This window comes from Paramormyrops kingsleyae, chromosome 16 (genome assembly GCF_048594095.1).
Source record: "Paramormyrops kingsleyae isolate MSU_618 chromosome 16, PKINGS_0.4, whole genome shotgun sequence".
Taxonomy (NCBI): Eukaryota; Metazoa; Chordata; class Actinopteri; order Osteoglossiformes; family Mormyridae; genus Paramormyrops; species Paramormyrops kingsleyae.
Genome location: NC_132812.1, coordinates 8524273 through 8537648, shown reverse-complemented (window position 1 = coordinate 8537648; position 13376 = coordinate 8524273). Strand labels below are relative to the sequence as shown.

Here is a 13376-nt window from a genome sequence, read left to right as displayed (position 1 = left end):
TGCGGACACCAGGAGTAATGACACTTCATATCATATATTCATATCAACATCATATTTTGCCCAGAGGGATGATTCCATGGAAATCTCCACTGGATTAATATTTAAAGGTCTTTACAGAATAGTTCAGATCAGCAGCACACTTCAAGATATGAGCTTTCCTCATTGGTGTGCTGCTTCTAAGTTCTTTATCATCCCTACTCTAATAACCAGAAAAGTGGGATTTTTCCAAGGAACATAGTATTAAAGGAATTCTGTATGACATTATATCTGATATCATGGAATTATTGGGCCTCATTCACCAATATTTTCTTAAGAATTCTCTTAAATCTGTTCCTACGAAATTTGTTAAGAACAACCTAGCTACGTTGGATTCACGACGTGTTCTTAAGTAGCATAATTGTTTGCATCTTTGTTCTTAAGAATGGTGATTCCCACGTCTTCGTAACTGAAAGCGCGTGCCAGTTTGTCCTAATTAGCATAGGGAAACGCCTTGCAATTTCCCACAAAATGGCATGAAACTGTAGGGCCGTGTGCACGGAATGGCGAAGAGACGCGCAGGCTGTGAGACGCTTGGCACTAAGAGGAAAAAAAAATTCAGTAATGCTGAAGTAGAAGTATTAATACAGTAAAATCCCATTATAGTGGACTCGCTTATAACAGAATATCGTCTATAACGGACAAGGTCCGCTGGTCCCGGCCGTGCGCCTTTAAGAACATGCAGAAAAAGCATCGGATATAGCGGACTCTCATATAATAGAATTTCACTTATAACGGACAAACAATTTGGTCCCCAGGGCTGCTTTTAGCTGTAGTTTTGTTCGGCTATAACGGACATGCAGGCTCTGCATCCAGCGCAGATACGTAGTTGGGATTATTAATAGTTAGGCATCTGCTGAGGTAAAGTTGGATTACTACATGTAAAGTATAATAATCTATACCACAAGTGTGTCTGCTGGGGTGTGGCATCAGTAAATGGTGTCCTGTAGTTGTGTTCTGGGCATACAGCAACTCTGGATATAACAGACTGTTTTGCCAGGTCCCTTGAAGTCCGTTATAACACGATCTTACTGTACACAAGGTAAATGCAAATAGACACATGGTATTTAGTAGCGTAACCAGTGAATATAAAGCCCCCAAGAAAGCTGATACATGGAAAGATATCACCTTATCTGTGAACGCTGTGTGCCAAATAAATCTAAATGATCTTCAAACATGCGTTCCCTTCTCAGAGCACGATTGGCAAGCTCTTCAAGAAGTAACAGAAATGCCATTTTGATAGCAAGCCCAATGCGCAGAAACAGACCTATTTATAATCCGCATGATCGCCATGAAAATAATTTTTACACTTTAAAATTATTTTTATATTTTGCTTTTATAAATTATTCAAATACTATCATTTTATGAACTGTATTATGAACAAAACTGCTATAACCGATTATTTTGAACAAACTATCATTACTCAGATGTGCGTACGAATGGTCTTGAGTGTGCATAGATTCTGTTCTTAGCTAAGAACCAATTCAGATAAGAAAACATTGGTGAATGTCAGAGTCTTCGTAAAAAAAGTGTGTACGTGGGGCAAGGGCGTAGATTTGCTCAGGACATTGGTGGGAACCTATGACTCCACCCCCCCCCCCCCCCCCATCCCCTGCCCCACCCACCAACCCCGCCACCCCAACTCCTTCCACGGAATGCATGTTTTTTTAATATGCTGCAAAATGCAAAATCACTTTACATTAATACTAGCAATGCTTCGATTGATATTAATCCACTCGAAATGCAATTCATTAAGTTAAATTAAGGAATAGTGTAATGTCAAAACCCCACTAGCATTAGCGTTAACTGTTGTCGTTACTTTGATGGACTTTGATGGATTCACTAGCGAACTTGAAGTGATTTACACTTTTCTTTGAAAAAAAGCTCCTTATGTCCAGCTTCTTTTTTTCTTCTGCCGCCATCCTCACATGTGTCACCAAACACACCTTCTTGCACGGGGAAAAAATCCACTGCATTTGGCGCTGCTTGTATCTGAACGCAGCCACAGCCTCTCACATGATAGCAGGGAAATGCACAGCCAATCAAAATGTTCATATGTGTTTTGGGGGCGGGATGACTCAAGGAGAGAACGTGATTTATCCCTTTCTGCGTGTCTAGGTTAATGTTGACAGCACGATTGTTTTTTTTTTTTTTTTTTTTTTTTTTTTTAAGTGGATTAAATTATTGGTGGGGACATTTCAATGGTCGGAGGATATTGGTGGGGACACATCCCCTCCGTCCACCCTAAATCTACGCCCCTGACGTGGGGTTTAAGAACAAATTTGTTCGTAAGAACGGTTGGTGAATGAGGCCCATTGATTCCAAGTAGCAAACTATGGATTTTTTGTGGGGTATCAAGTTTCACACATTCCTGGACATTCATGTTTATAAATGAATTCTGAATAATTACCTAAGCTTCGAGGAAACTATTTATAACAATATGTTTACAACCATTCTGGTGCCATAGTGCACCATCTGTTTTTCTATCTTTTGAAACATGGTGTTTGCATATTCATGCAAACAGGTCTGTTCTATTTATATATTAAATATGTTATGTTTGTAGGAGGTATGAATAAGGAGGCCACTTTCACTCTTTAAACACACCTGGCTTGGTTTTCCCATCTCTTGCTGCTGGCATGAGATTCCACTACCCAAGAACACCCCAGGTGCTCCCAAGCCCTGGTGACCCCCACCTGTTTCCTCTGCCTCCTTCATCTCCATCAGATCCCCCTTGCCCCCTTCCACCCCCAAAAAGACTGCCTGCTAAAGTAATTTCTGGAAAAGATGTGGCACATTACAATCCCGTGATGTGTGCAAAGCAAGCTGGATGTGTTTTCTTGCAGTGTGGCTTTTATTCTCTGTGATGATCTGTCATCTGTCTCCCATTTTCTCTGTCTCTTTCTCTCTCTGTCTCCCCTTCATATAACGGTGTCTCTCCTTCCTGGTGCTGCTTCCCTTTCTCCTCCCATCTCTATCCTCCCCTCTGTCAGAAGTAGGTCATAAGGAGCCCATTGACCTTATTTCCCCACTGCTCCTTCCTGAAATCAGACTTTGAATTTAAAATGCAAATGTCTTGAGGTCAGGTGTCTCCATCTGAGTCGGTTCAGCTTGGATCCAGAGCTCGATCTCCCTTACATCAGAGATGGCATTAGTGGCCCTTGGTCTTGTGAAAATATTCCGAACAATGCTTTGCGACTGTGGGATTGTTATCAGCACATTTGGCATTTGCAGAACAGTAAGTTGGGTGGGTGGGGCATTGACATTAATGGAGGTCAAGCAACAATACCATTCAATCAGATTGGTAATAAAACAACTGGCCATTGTTTTGTTTCTTGGGCCAAGCCAGATACCCAGAACCTGATGCCCAGATCCAATGCCCATTTTGTCCTTTTGTGTGCTTCTGTTGTTCTCCTGCTCACGTGTCACATGGTTTCTGTTCACTTTGTCTTACATAAGCACCTTAGACTTAAGTTCTAATTTGTAAATGATATTAATGATGTGAACTGGGTTAGGAACAAACACACTTATGTTCAAAAAACAAGTTCTAGTATGTATCCTCCTCTTCAGCGCTTGTAGCTAGATCGCCTCTGAGGCTTGCTTTTAGGTTCTGTTTATTTTTGCACAGCTTCTAAATGCTTTTCAAGGACAAATTCCAAACTTGTGAGACTCCAGATGTACTGTATGCTGTTTGTGCACAGAAGCCAAGGTCATCCTACAGAGACTGATGCACCTGTTGTGCCCACTGCCTGATGTGTATCGGTAGAAGATGAAATGTTTAGGCTATACACACACACACAAACACATGTATACACAGAATTAATAGTTGAAATTTTTGTATGTTCTTCCTTGCTGACATTGAGAAATCAAGACTTGAACATTTTTTGAGGGATGAAAACTCTGCTTTCCTGAGACTGGATCTAACTATGTTCCCTGTCTACTCTGTCCTGGATATCCATGCTGTGACTGAAATGAGACTTTAAGAGAACAGAAGTGATGGCTGGCTGTAACAGAGCATTTCTCGCTCTTGCTCAGCTGGGGGAACTCGTCAGAATGGTGTGTGGCCAAGAGAATGTGAGGCTGGTCTTCTGTGGGCATGTCCAAGATCCCACTAGGCAGCTGTTAGCCCTGTCACGCAGCGCGCATTAGCGCGGTAATGAGGCTAATTGTCATTGACCTGTGCAAAGAGCAGCAGAGATAAGCCATATCAGCTTGGCCAACGTACAGCTACTTTGGGAACGCAGACAGAATAGGGAGGGATTCTCCGTCTTTGAATTCTTTCGTGCTCGCTACAAGTGCCACAGTGAGGGTAATTCTGAGCCTGGTTATTCATTTTGCTTCTCTTTTCCTTTTTATTTTGAGGAGTGTAGGCGGCAAGAAGGAGGTAAGCTGTCACAGGTCTGACAGAGTCGTTTTGTCTCCCCCACACTTCAGTGACTGTTTACTGCCTTGGAGATGAGCTCTGTTCATGAAGAAAGGGGGAGTGATAGCTGAGAGTGTTGGCCAGGGACCTGTCTGGTGGCGTGCTCCTCAGCACTAAGGAGTCTTTGTGGTTGTATGGGAAAATCAAATGAATCGTGAATGATTTTACTCTACACTTGGTCCAGCCCATGACAGATGCATTATTATGTCAAGCATTGCTTCCTGCTCAGTGGGCTCTATGGCAGTTTTTAAACCATCTTTGTATAATTATTTACACTCACGGGGCTGTTATCTTCGGATGTGGTGTGAAGTTCATTCTAATTGTAGTTCGGTGAAAGCATGTCTCTATTATTTTACAGGAGTAAAATAATAAGTTAAGGATGATGCTGTCAATCTTCTAGAATTCACCTGTGTAACAGCAGGATGAGGTGAAGTCTAACTGGACAGCATATCCTGCAGAAAGTGTATAGGTTCCATATGCATCAGGCCTAAGTCCAGTATTAAAAATTCCTTGCCCACTTTTCTTCCAGAATGTTCCGCAGCTGCCTTGTGGGAAGGCTTTGTACAGCTATGAAGGCAAGGAGCCGGGAGACCTCAAGTTCAACAAGGGTGACATCATCATCTTGCGCCGGAAAGTGGACGAGAACTGGTACCACGGCGAGCTTAATGGAAGCCACGGCTTCCTCCCGGCCAGCTACATCCAGTGCATCAAGCCTCTGTCACAGCCCCCGCCCCAAGGCAAGGCACTTTATGACTTTGAAGTCAAAGACAAGGACCAGGACAAGGACTGCTTGACCTTCACTAAGGTAATGTTTTATGAAGATGCATTTTTTGAGTTTCAGAAACACACAGACAGTGTTACAGCTTTGGAACCAACATCATCTACACTTCTACATCCATCATACAGTTCCTCTGTCTTAGGTAGAAATGGGCAGAATGTGATGTTGATTGAACTCCTTCCTCCCACCCATGTTTCTTTCTCCCTCCGAGCTACAATGTAAAATTTTTCTTCCGTGGTGCTTCAACAGCAATCCGAGTCTGTCAGAATCTCCCTGCACACTCTCAGCTGCCTCTCTCTCTACCGCCCGATGGCCTTTCTGCTTGCCGTATAAATCTGTGTCCACCTGCCCCATCGCTCCCATTAAAGGCTCATTACATTGGCAGCCAGTCTAATCGCACGTGGTGCTTCACTTCAAAGAGGCGGTTAGTCTTATTAATGAGCCTCGACTTACAATACTCTCTTAGCGTATACACCTGTACAAATAATAATGCCAAGGCTGAAGACTTTCTCCCTTACCGCTCGACTTTTTGTCATATCTCTGCTGCCTCGGAGTTACCGTTTTTAGCAGAGGTAACTTTCAACTTGGTTCGCATTTTTCCTCTCTGAGATTGGTGCCGTGTGGTAGGTGGCACTCACATGTGGGCACCAGGGTTCAATGTACAGCGCCTTGCTTTTCTGAAACATCCACGTGTTCTCCACATAGGTGCCAGGACGCTTAGGGCATACAGCAGGATTCATGCCTGTCAGGACGTCATTGGTTCACCTTGACTTCCTGGCATTTGGGACACCTGGGGAAGCTGCTTTAAACTTTAAGAATACCTACAAACTCCTGGTAGACAGCTGACCCTGCATTTGACCGTCCTGAAGCCTCCAGCTGTGTGGCCCCACCTGCTTGAGTCCCTGCTCTAGCGGTATAGTGTTTCCATGCTCCTACAGTCACTGTACCTAGAAACACATGCGTCCATTGCGGTGATAGGCAGGCTGGTAATTCTCAGACCTGCCGGTGTATTCATTAACATGGCATTTCTGAAATATTTCAATTCAAAAGGGAGAACGGTGGGTCTTTGCCACCTTTCATTAAAAAGCAGCGATTTGCAAAAGCTTGACTCTTTTTTTGCAGTCTGATTTAGTTTTTTTTTTTTTTTAGGCGTAGTAGCCCGAGAGAAAACACTTGCTATTCTGACCAATTAATTTTAAGCCTTCCACAGGTCAGGTCACATATTGAGGTTATATGTTAATTTTACTTGGTATACAGGAATGTCGGAGGACAGAGTGGTTGTTTAAAACACTCTTCGTAATCTCTCCATTTATGACAGTCATACCCAAGGTACATTAACTGCCCAGCAGGCTCGCTCCCAGGAGCGGAACATTGTATGATGTGAATAATGTCAAGCAGGTGTTCACAGCAAAGTGATGACTTTTATCAGTCTGGAAACTTTACCCCCCCCCTCCCCACTACATCGCCTGTCATTGGGGAGCTACATTTGATTGTTAAATTGTAAATTTCTGGCGTCAAGCAGCTTATTTGTATTCACTGCTGTTTCAAATTCAAATTCAAAGCATATCATTTGTTCATTCTGTTATTCTCGGCTTATCGGGAGTCCAGGATATTCTGCCAGCGTGTGTCCCTGCCACTCTCCTGCCATTTAACATTCTCAATGCGCTTCCTCCTCTTCTATCAGAGGAAAATGGTATTTGAGTAAGGGGGCCCAGTGCAGGCCAGATACACAATATTCATGAAGCTCTGATGGAGCAAAGGAAAAAAAAAACACACACACATACTCGAAAAGCACACTCCAAGCAGAATAGGAACAGAACACCAAAGAGTGTTCTGGACAGAAGAACAGAAGACTTACTAAACTGACTTACCACTGAAAAGAAAGGTTGATAAATGCTTGGATTCTATGGTCTGGGTGTGGGCAAAATTCTGCTTGTGCCCCCTCCTGGCACTGTAGTGTAAAATGCTAACCTAAGTTGATCTGTATGTAAACATTTCAAAGGGGAAAAAGGTAAAATCTGGAAACCTTATCACACATCACATGTACCAATAAACGCCCTTTAATCACCTAAACTGTTAAGCTTGATTTAAAATTTTTCCTATCTATTCCAAGCCTAAATTCTAAATAATCCTTCTTCCCTTTACTATGCCTACTCTAGTAATGTAATTCATACAATACTGTGCAAAAATGTCTTAGGCCGTCAAAGAAAATGATATTTAAATGATCTTCATGTTGGTGTAAAAGTATATTATGTCTGTTGAAATGTGATAGCTTGGCCTTTTCAAAACCTCTGCTAAGGTCACCCCAGTATTTGCAGCAATCATCCAACACAGATACGTAGACACGTAGTAAAATTACTGGTTTAACACCCCCCCTTAAAATGTGCTGGGAACCCCCTTGCTGGCTTTATTCTTACAGGTTTTATTTTCAGAACCCCTATTCTCCGTTAAAACGGTTTATTCTCAGCTCCTGCTCCGGCAGACAGACGCTCGCTTCCAGACCCGCACTTATGTAAACTTAACTCATTAAAGGCCTTGTATCATAACCAACAGTTTGATACAATAAAAAAGTTTATGTGAAATGATGGAATTTAATCCTGTCATCTCGATTAAGCTTCATAAAGATTATCTTACTTGATTGTGCAAACTGAGACTAGCCTGGTTAGTTAACAGCACAGCACAAATAGCAAGACTGCTACGGCAGTGTGGCATAGCGTTTGTGTCACGATTCTCATCCCACTGTGTTTGCTGGTACGGCATAAGGATGAGTAAGAAGCCTGTCAAAAACGGGGCCAGATCTGGCATTTATTTGGAAAATGCCATTAAGTAAGTTACTCAATTGCCAGAAACTCTGAATCATTTAGTTCATAAATAGTGCTGGCAGAAAGTCCCATTTATTACCAAGAAGAGATTCGGTGAAACTCCTATATTTAGTTCTATGGGTCTCTAGGAGAAGATCTCCTAGTCCCCATTTTAAGTGTGTTGTGTTTGTGCAAGTGAGGACGTTTGTGAGAGAAGACAGGGTACAGGAGAGTGATAGTGTTGTTTCCACAGTGAATGGCCTGACATTCGTGACGGAATCTCGTATACAGTTCTACAGAATTGCCATATAAGGCGCCATGACGTCACACATCTAAATACCATATATATATGAAATGTAATGCATGCGTGGACTGGCTGAGGTGCCCCTGAGCAGAGGTTTGGGGACTGAAGCGGTGTTCATCTAGCCATCCGACTAGAGTAACGTTTTGGAGAAACTTGTTAGGTTTTACTCTTAATTTTACTCTTAATTTGCATGTTTTAATGTTCAATTGTGTGTTTTTTAAGCAAATCTGCACTTACTGGCCAGATACTAGCTTTAAACCCTTTCGGTAACTGTCTTTCTGTTAGCCACACAAACATATTTTCACTTCATACACACATACCAGTACAATGCAGATGTATTACAATGAAACATTTCCTCTAGTCTAGACACATAACAGTATATCTTCATGAAAAAATTATATCTGAGCAAATTATCACTGGTTGTTTTCTATCTTTTGAATTTTTTATGACTTTTATGACTTATTATTCAATTAGGTTCTATTTGATAAGTAACATCTTTGAATACAGAGCATAAGGACAGGTGCAATTTAATGGCAGTAGATTATTGCGCACTAAACTTTAGCAAGCAATGCAAATAAAAAGCATTCATATATACTGCTATATTTTATGTTAAAAGTATATTAGTAGTGATGATATGATATTTTGATCTAACAGACCAGTAGTCTTGAAATAGTTCAGTGACTTTGACCATGTCCTAAAATAATCTACATTGAAAATAATTTTCTGATAATTTCCCAAATTTATTCATCTGCATCTTTCTTTGGAATGATGTTACATGAATGTGCTTTTGATATTTTGCAAACCAGCTATAACCACCATCTTGTACCAATTGTGCACAAGTTAATTTAATTTACAGAAAAGACTCACGCATCAGCACGAAGGAGCTGCTGCTTTATTTGATTTTCTAAAAACATCTGTGCAGAAACGGGCTGCGGTACTTTCAGACGCACTAAGAAGGCTGCAGCTCTGAACGTTATAGTCAGGGAATATTTCTACTAATGCACATTTTACCAAAAGCTAGAAAATGCATTTTTCATGAGAATTTAATTGGAATTGCAGTATTGTAAAATGTGTTAATTTGCAACAAAGGCCATATTGCCAGACACTACTTAAATTGATTTAAATGTTTCTTTCATTTGAGCATAACAGATGCGCGAGAGTAAAACTAACTTAAAGGCTACATTGATGTGCGCACATTTGAACTCTGCTGCGTGCATGACTACAAACAACACATCCAGCACTAGTTATCGCAATCGGAGAGGACTGATTTATGAAGAACAACGCACGGCTTTTCTGGCATTAACAAACTCTACCTGTGGCTGATATTTCAGGTTTCGGAATATAACCGTTTAGTTCTGTTCACTCCCTGTTGTTTTAGTTAAACTTTCAAACGTGGGAGAGCCGTTTGAAGCGGCGAGTGTGATTTTCTGTTGTGGAGAATTTGTCAAGGAAACGGGCGTGACGCCAGCCGCCGATGCGCAGCTCCGGACGGCATTTCTTTGCACTGCGGAGGGGTCCCTCTATTGCTGGCTTCTTCCGGGCTTTAAGGGTGCCTGGAGGTTCAGCTTTAAGGATACCCTGATCATGCATGCATGCCCTGCCCATGTGTGCAGTTCAGTACCAAAACATTTTTTCTTGACTAGAAGGATGTGTTCTGTTGCCGTTTAAGCCATAGAGCACATTTACTGGGCACGGTAACTCAGCGCTTCATTCACACAAGAGTTATTAGACTTAATGTACTGTAAATGGCAAAAACAGCAAAACATAAAAAAAGAAAATGCATTGATAAATGTATTAAAACGTCCTAATATTTAAGAACTGAAATATTTAATTACAGGTTAAATGTCACTGATGCCAGAATTTTGTATAGCCTACTATGTGCATGGTCTTGTGAGATAAAGCTAATTATATACATCTAAAAAATATGCCTGTCATAATAATTATTAGTAAAATGTATTACTCTGGTAAAATGTGTATTTAGGGGCACCTTAAGGATCATGTAAGATAAACTTTCTCTGGGATACAGCTGTTGTCCCCCAGTTTCCAAGTCAATTTTCTGACCTTCAGATAGATGTTTATTTCTGGTATATGTACTATAACTACACACTCATCTATCTTCTGGCTGCTTTTGCACCGTGGGTCACAGGGGGATTCTTTGACCCATCTCATGCAGAATAGCTCACAATGAAACTTGTGATTCAGTGTATGTCTATATAATATATATAAGCTGGTAGTGACCTACCACTTTCTCTCAGGACAGTAATTCATGATCCTTACACGTGCAGCTGGGAGAGTGAGAGTATTTCCACCCGCTTGAGACTCTTTGACCCCTGGTTAATCGCCACTGATCCTTATTAATATCAATCCAATATTGTCATGGCACTCGTTCAAATTTAATACCAATATATGATTATGCTAATAAAGTTTATGGCATGATAGTTATTTTAAGTGATCATAATTTTCCTGGAGTCTGTCCAAAGACATGGGGTGTTTCTCAACACCAAGAACACAGAGATTGTGCTTGTGGTCTTGGCAAGAGTGGTCTTGCTAACAAAAATGAACTTGGGATGCAATGAATCATGGGATTTATTTCTCATTAGAGAGGATACAACCGATGTATCCTTGATATTAGGGGTGGGCCAAGAACGACATCCAGAGATTTATACCATCTTCCATACTTCTCTTCTGGAGAACTGGAACTGGTTTTCGGCAATGGAAGATGACGTAAAATGGCTCAGAAAAACACATGAACGGTCAGCTACGCATACCAATGAACATCTCATTTATGGGGGGGAAGGGGCATGTTTTTACCATATATGGGCCTGTGAATCACTTTTCATCAAAGTTCTGCCTTGTTCTGAAGGACAGAGCAGGTCTCACAGCAGCTTTCCATGGTTCCCCCTTGCATCATCTGGGAAATGTTTTGGTCCATCATACTGTAAATGGTCCAGTTTCGTGAAACTGGGTCAGATTCAAGGACAGTAAAGCACCATTGTCGCACGTAGACTGATTTAGGATAAAAGATATTCTAGCAAGTTAGTGTCGAAATGTTAATGTGGCCACTCCAGCAAGTAAATGTTGTAATTGCCCTTGGCTATAAATAATCATGTTGCTGGTTGATGAAAGTCAAGCTAAGAAAGCAGACCAGCACATAATTAATCTAACAGCAGTGTGTTACTCAGATACGGTACCACCAAGCATGAAGACTCAAGGATTCCAATTCATTTACTTAAACAAATTTAATTAACCAGCCATAGTGCTATAGTGAATGATTAATAGGAATAAAGTAATGTAGCAATGCATTAATTTGACATTTGGTCAAGATCAATGATGGACATTAACTGGTGTCATTTATTTGAAGTGTCTTCAGATGAAAGTTGGTACATATTGAATGAAGTGATTGTAAATTACTTGCCCTTTACTGACAAACATATGGGAATGAACTGAAAAATGGAAATGTCATCATCATCATGTTATGCGGTGAACCTTGTAAAATTAATGAATGTTTGTTCTTTTTTATACAGGCTATAGATTATTTGAGAGATTTAATATAGTTTTATGCTTCTTTACTTCTAGTTGAAGTATTGACTCTCTTTTTTAATCAGTCCACTCATGTGACACGTATATTATACTTCTGTGCAGTCATTTAGCATCCACTTACACTATCACTGTAACTCTCATACTATGACTGTTGCACTATAACTGTTGAATCATGACTGTCGTACTATAACTGTTGCATCGTGCCTCTTATACTGCGGTGATTGTATCATCAATATCACGCCGTGATTATTGCACTGTGACCCCTGCCTCTTATTTCAGTTACTGTCCTCTCACCCATGTGGATGATTTACCCACAGGATGAAGTTCTTACTGTGATTCGAAGAGTGGATGACAACTGGGCAGAGGGTATGCTGGGAGATAAAATCGGAATTTTCCCCATTTTGTATGTGGAGGTAAGTGTTTATACCTCCCTGTTCTCGACTTTTTAGGCAGATTGTGTGAATTTTTTGAGTTGGCTTAGATTTCTGGTGTAAATGGTTGGTTCGGTTTTGTTATGGATTCCGGTGTTTCCACCAAAGTGGCCCCCAAAGTCTCACAGTGAGTATTTCGTCCCGGCCACCTCCTCTGCGAGTCTATTAACTTTATCTTGACCTCATTAACGTTACATGGCGCAGCCAGAGGTGAAAACGTTCTAATAAATCAACAGAAGATGACCTGCTATCTCATGTACCCTAACCCTCCTGCCTCAACCATCCACATGTGGGCCTTCGCTGGTACCTCTCATACACCTGTACCTATTTCCGTGGGAGAAAGGCAGGGAAATAAATGAGCAGAGGCTTTAAACCGTCAAGGAGATTTATGCCCGGCGGGTATGTGGCAGTGCCAGAGGTTTTATTGAGAGGTATGAGCCAGGCAGGGGTGTCATGTCAGGAGAACAGGCCCGTCATGAAGCGTGCAAAGCGGCGCGCCAGACGTCTCGCGTGTTGATTTACAGGGAGCGAGTTTCCCACGGAGCTCATACAGGGGTGGGCAAGGAGAGTCAAGGGGAAGGCCGTGGTTTGACATGTCAGACAGTATCTATTACAGCGGTGTGCTTGGGTTTTCCCAGGGCCAGCACACCCTTAAGCTGTGCCCACTGTGAGCGCTGGCCTGTGGGCCGGAAGAGCAATGTGGACTCTAGTCGGCAGGGCCGGCCCAAGGCAGAAGCGAACTAAGTAGCTGCTTAGGGCCCAGCGGCCACCGGGGGGCACCCCCATATGATCAGCCTGTCAGAATGGGAAAGAAGATGACAAATGACAACTAGGTGAATCAAATTTTGCTTAGATACACAAAAAGGGTTTGGCTGGGTCTTTGTGCTATGGGGCTATTGGTCAATATCCTGTGTGAGGATAGAGGTCCCTTTAAAAACAGCTTATTGGTATATCACAACCATTTATGTAGCTGTACATTCATTTGTATAGAGAATGGAGCATATATCTTCCCAGAGTTTTGTTGACTGGGGTAAAGATAATCTATAGGTTTGGTCATTAATTATTG

The 13376-nt window shown here is 41.6% G+C and overlaps 1 protein-coding gene across 3 annotated transcripts in view; it reads left to right on the top strand.

Moving 5' to 3' along the window:
- The window catches only part of LOC111849083 (E3 ubiquitin-protein ligase SH3RF3-like), a 118748-nt gene that overhangs the window by 72960 nt on the left and 32412 nt on the right, over positions 1–13376 (top strand). For all 3 annotated transcript variants that reach the window (XM_023821646.2, XM_023821645.2, XM_023821644.2), the window contains exons 2-3: positions 4986–5261; positions 12197–12292. In XM_023821646.2, the coding sequence (XP_023677414.1) occupies positions 4986–5261; positions 12197–12292 (372 nt within the window). The remainder of the gene's footprint in view (positions 1–4985; positions 5262–12196; positions 12293–13376) is intronic.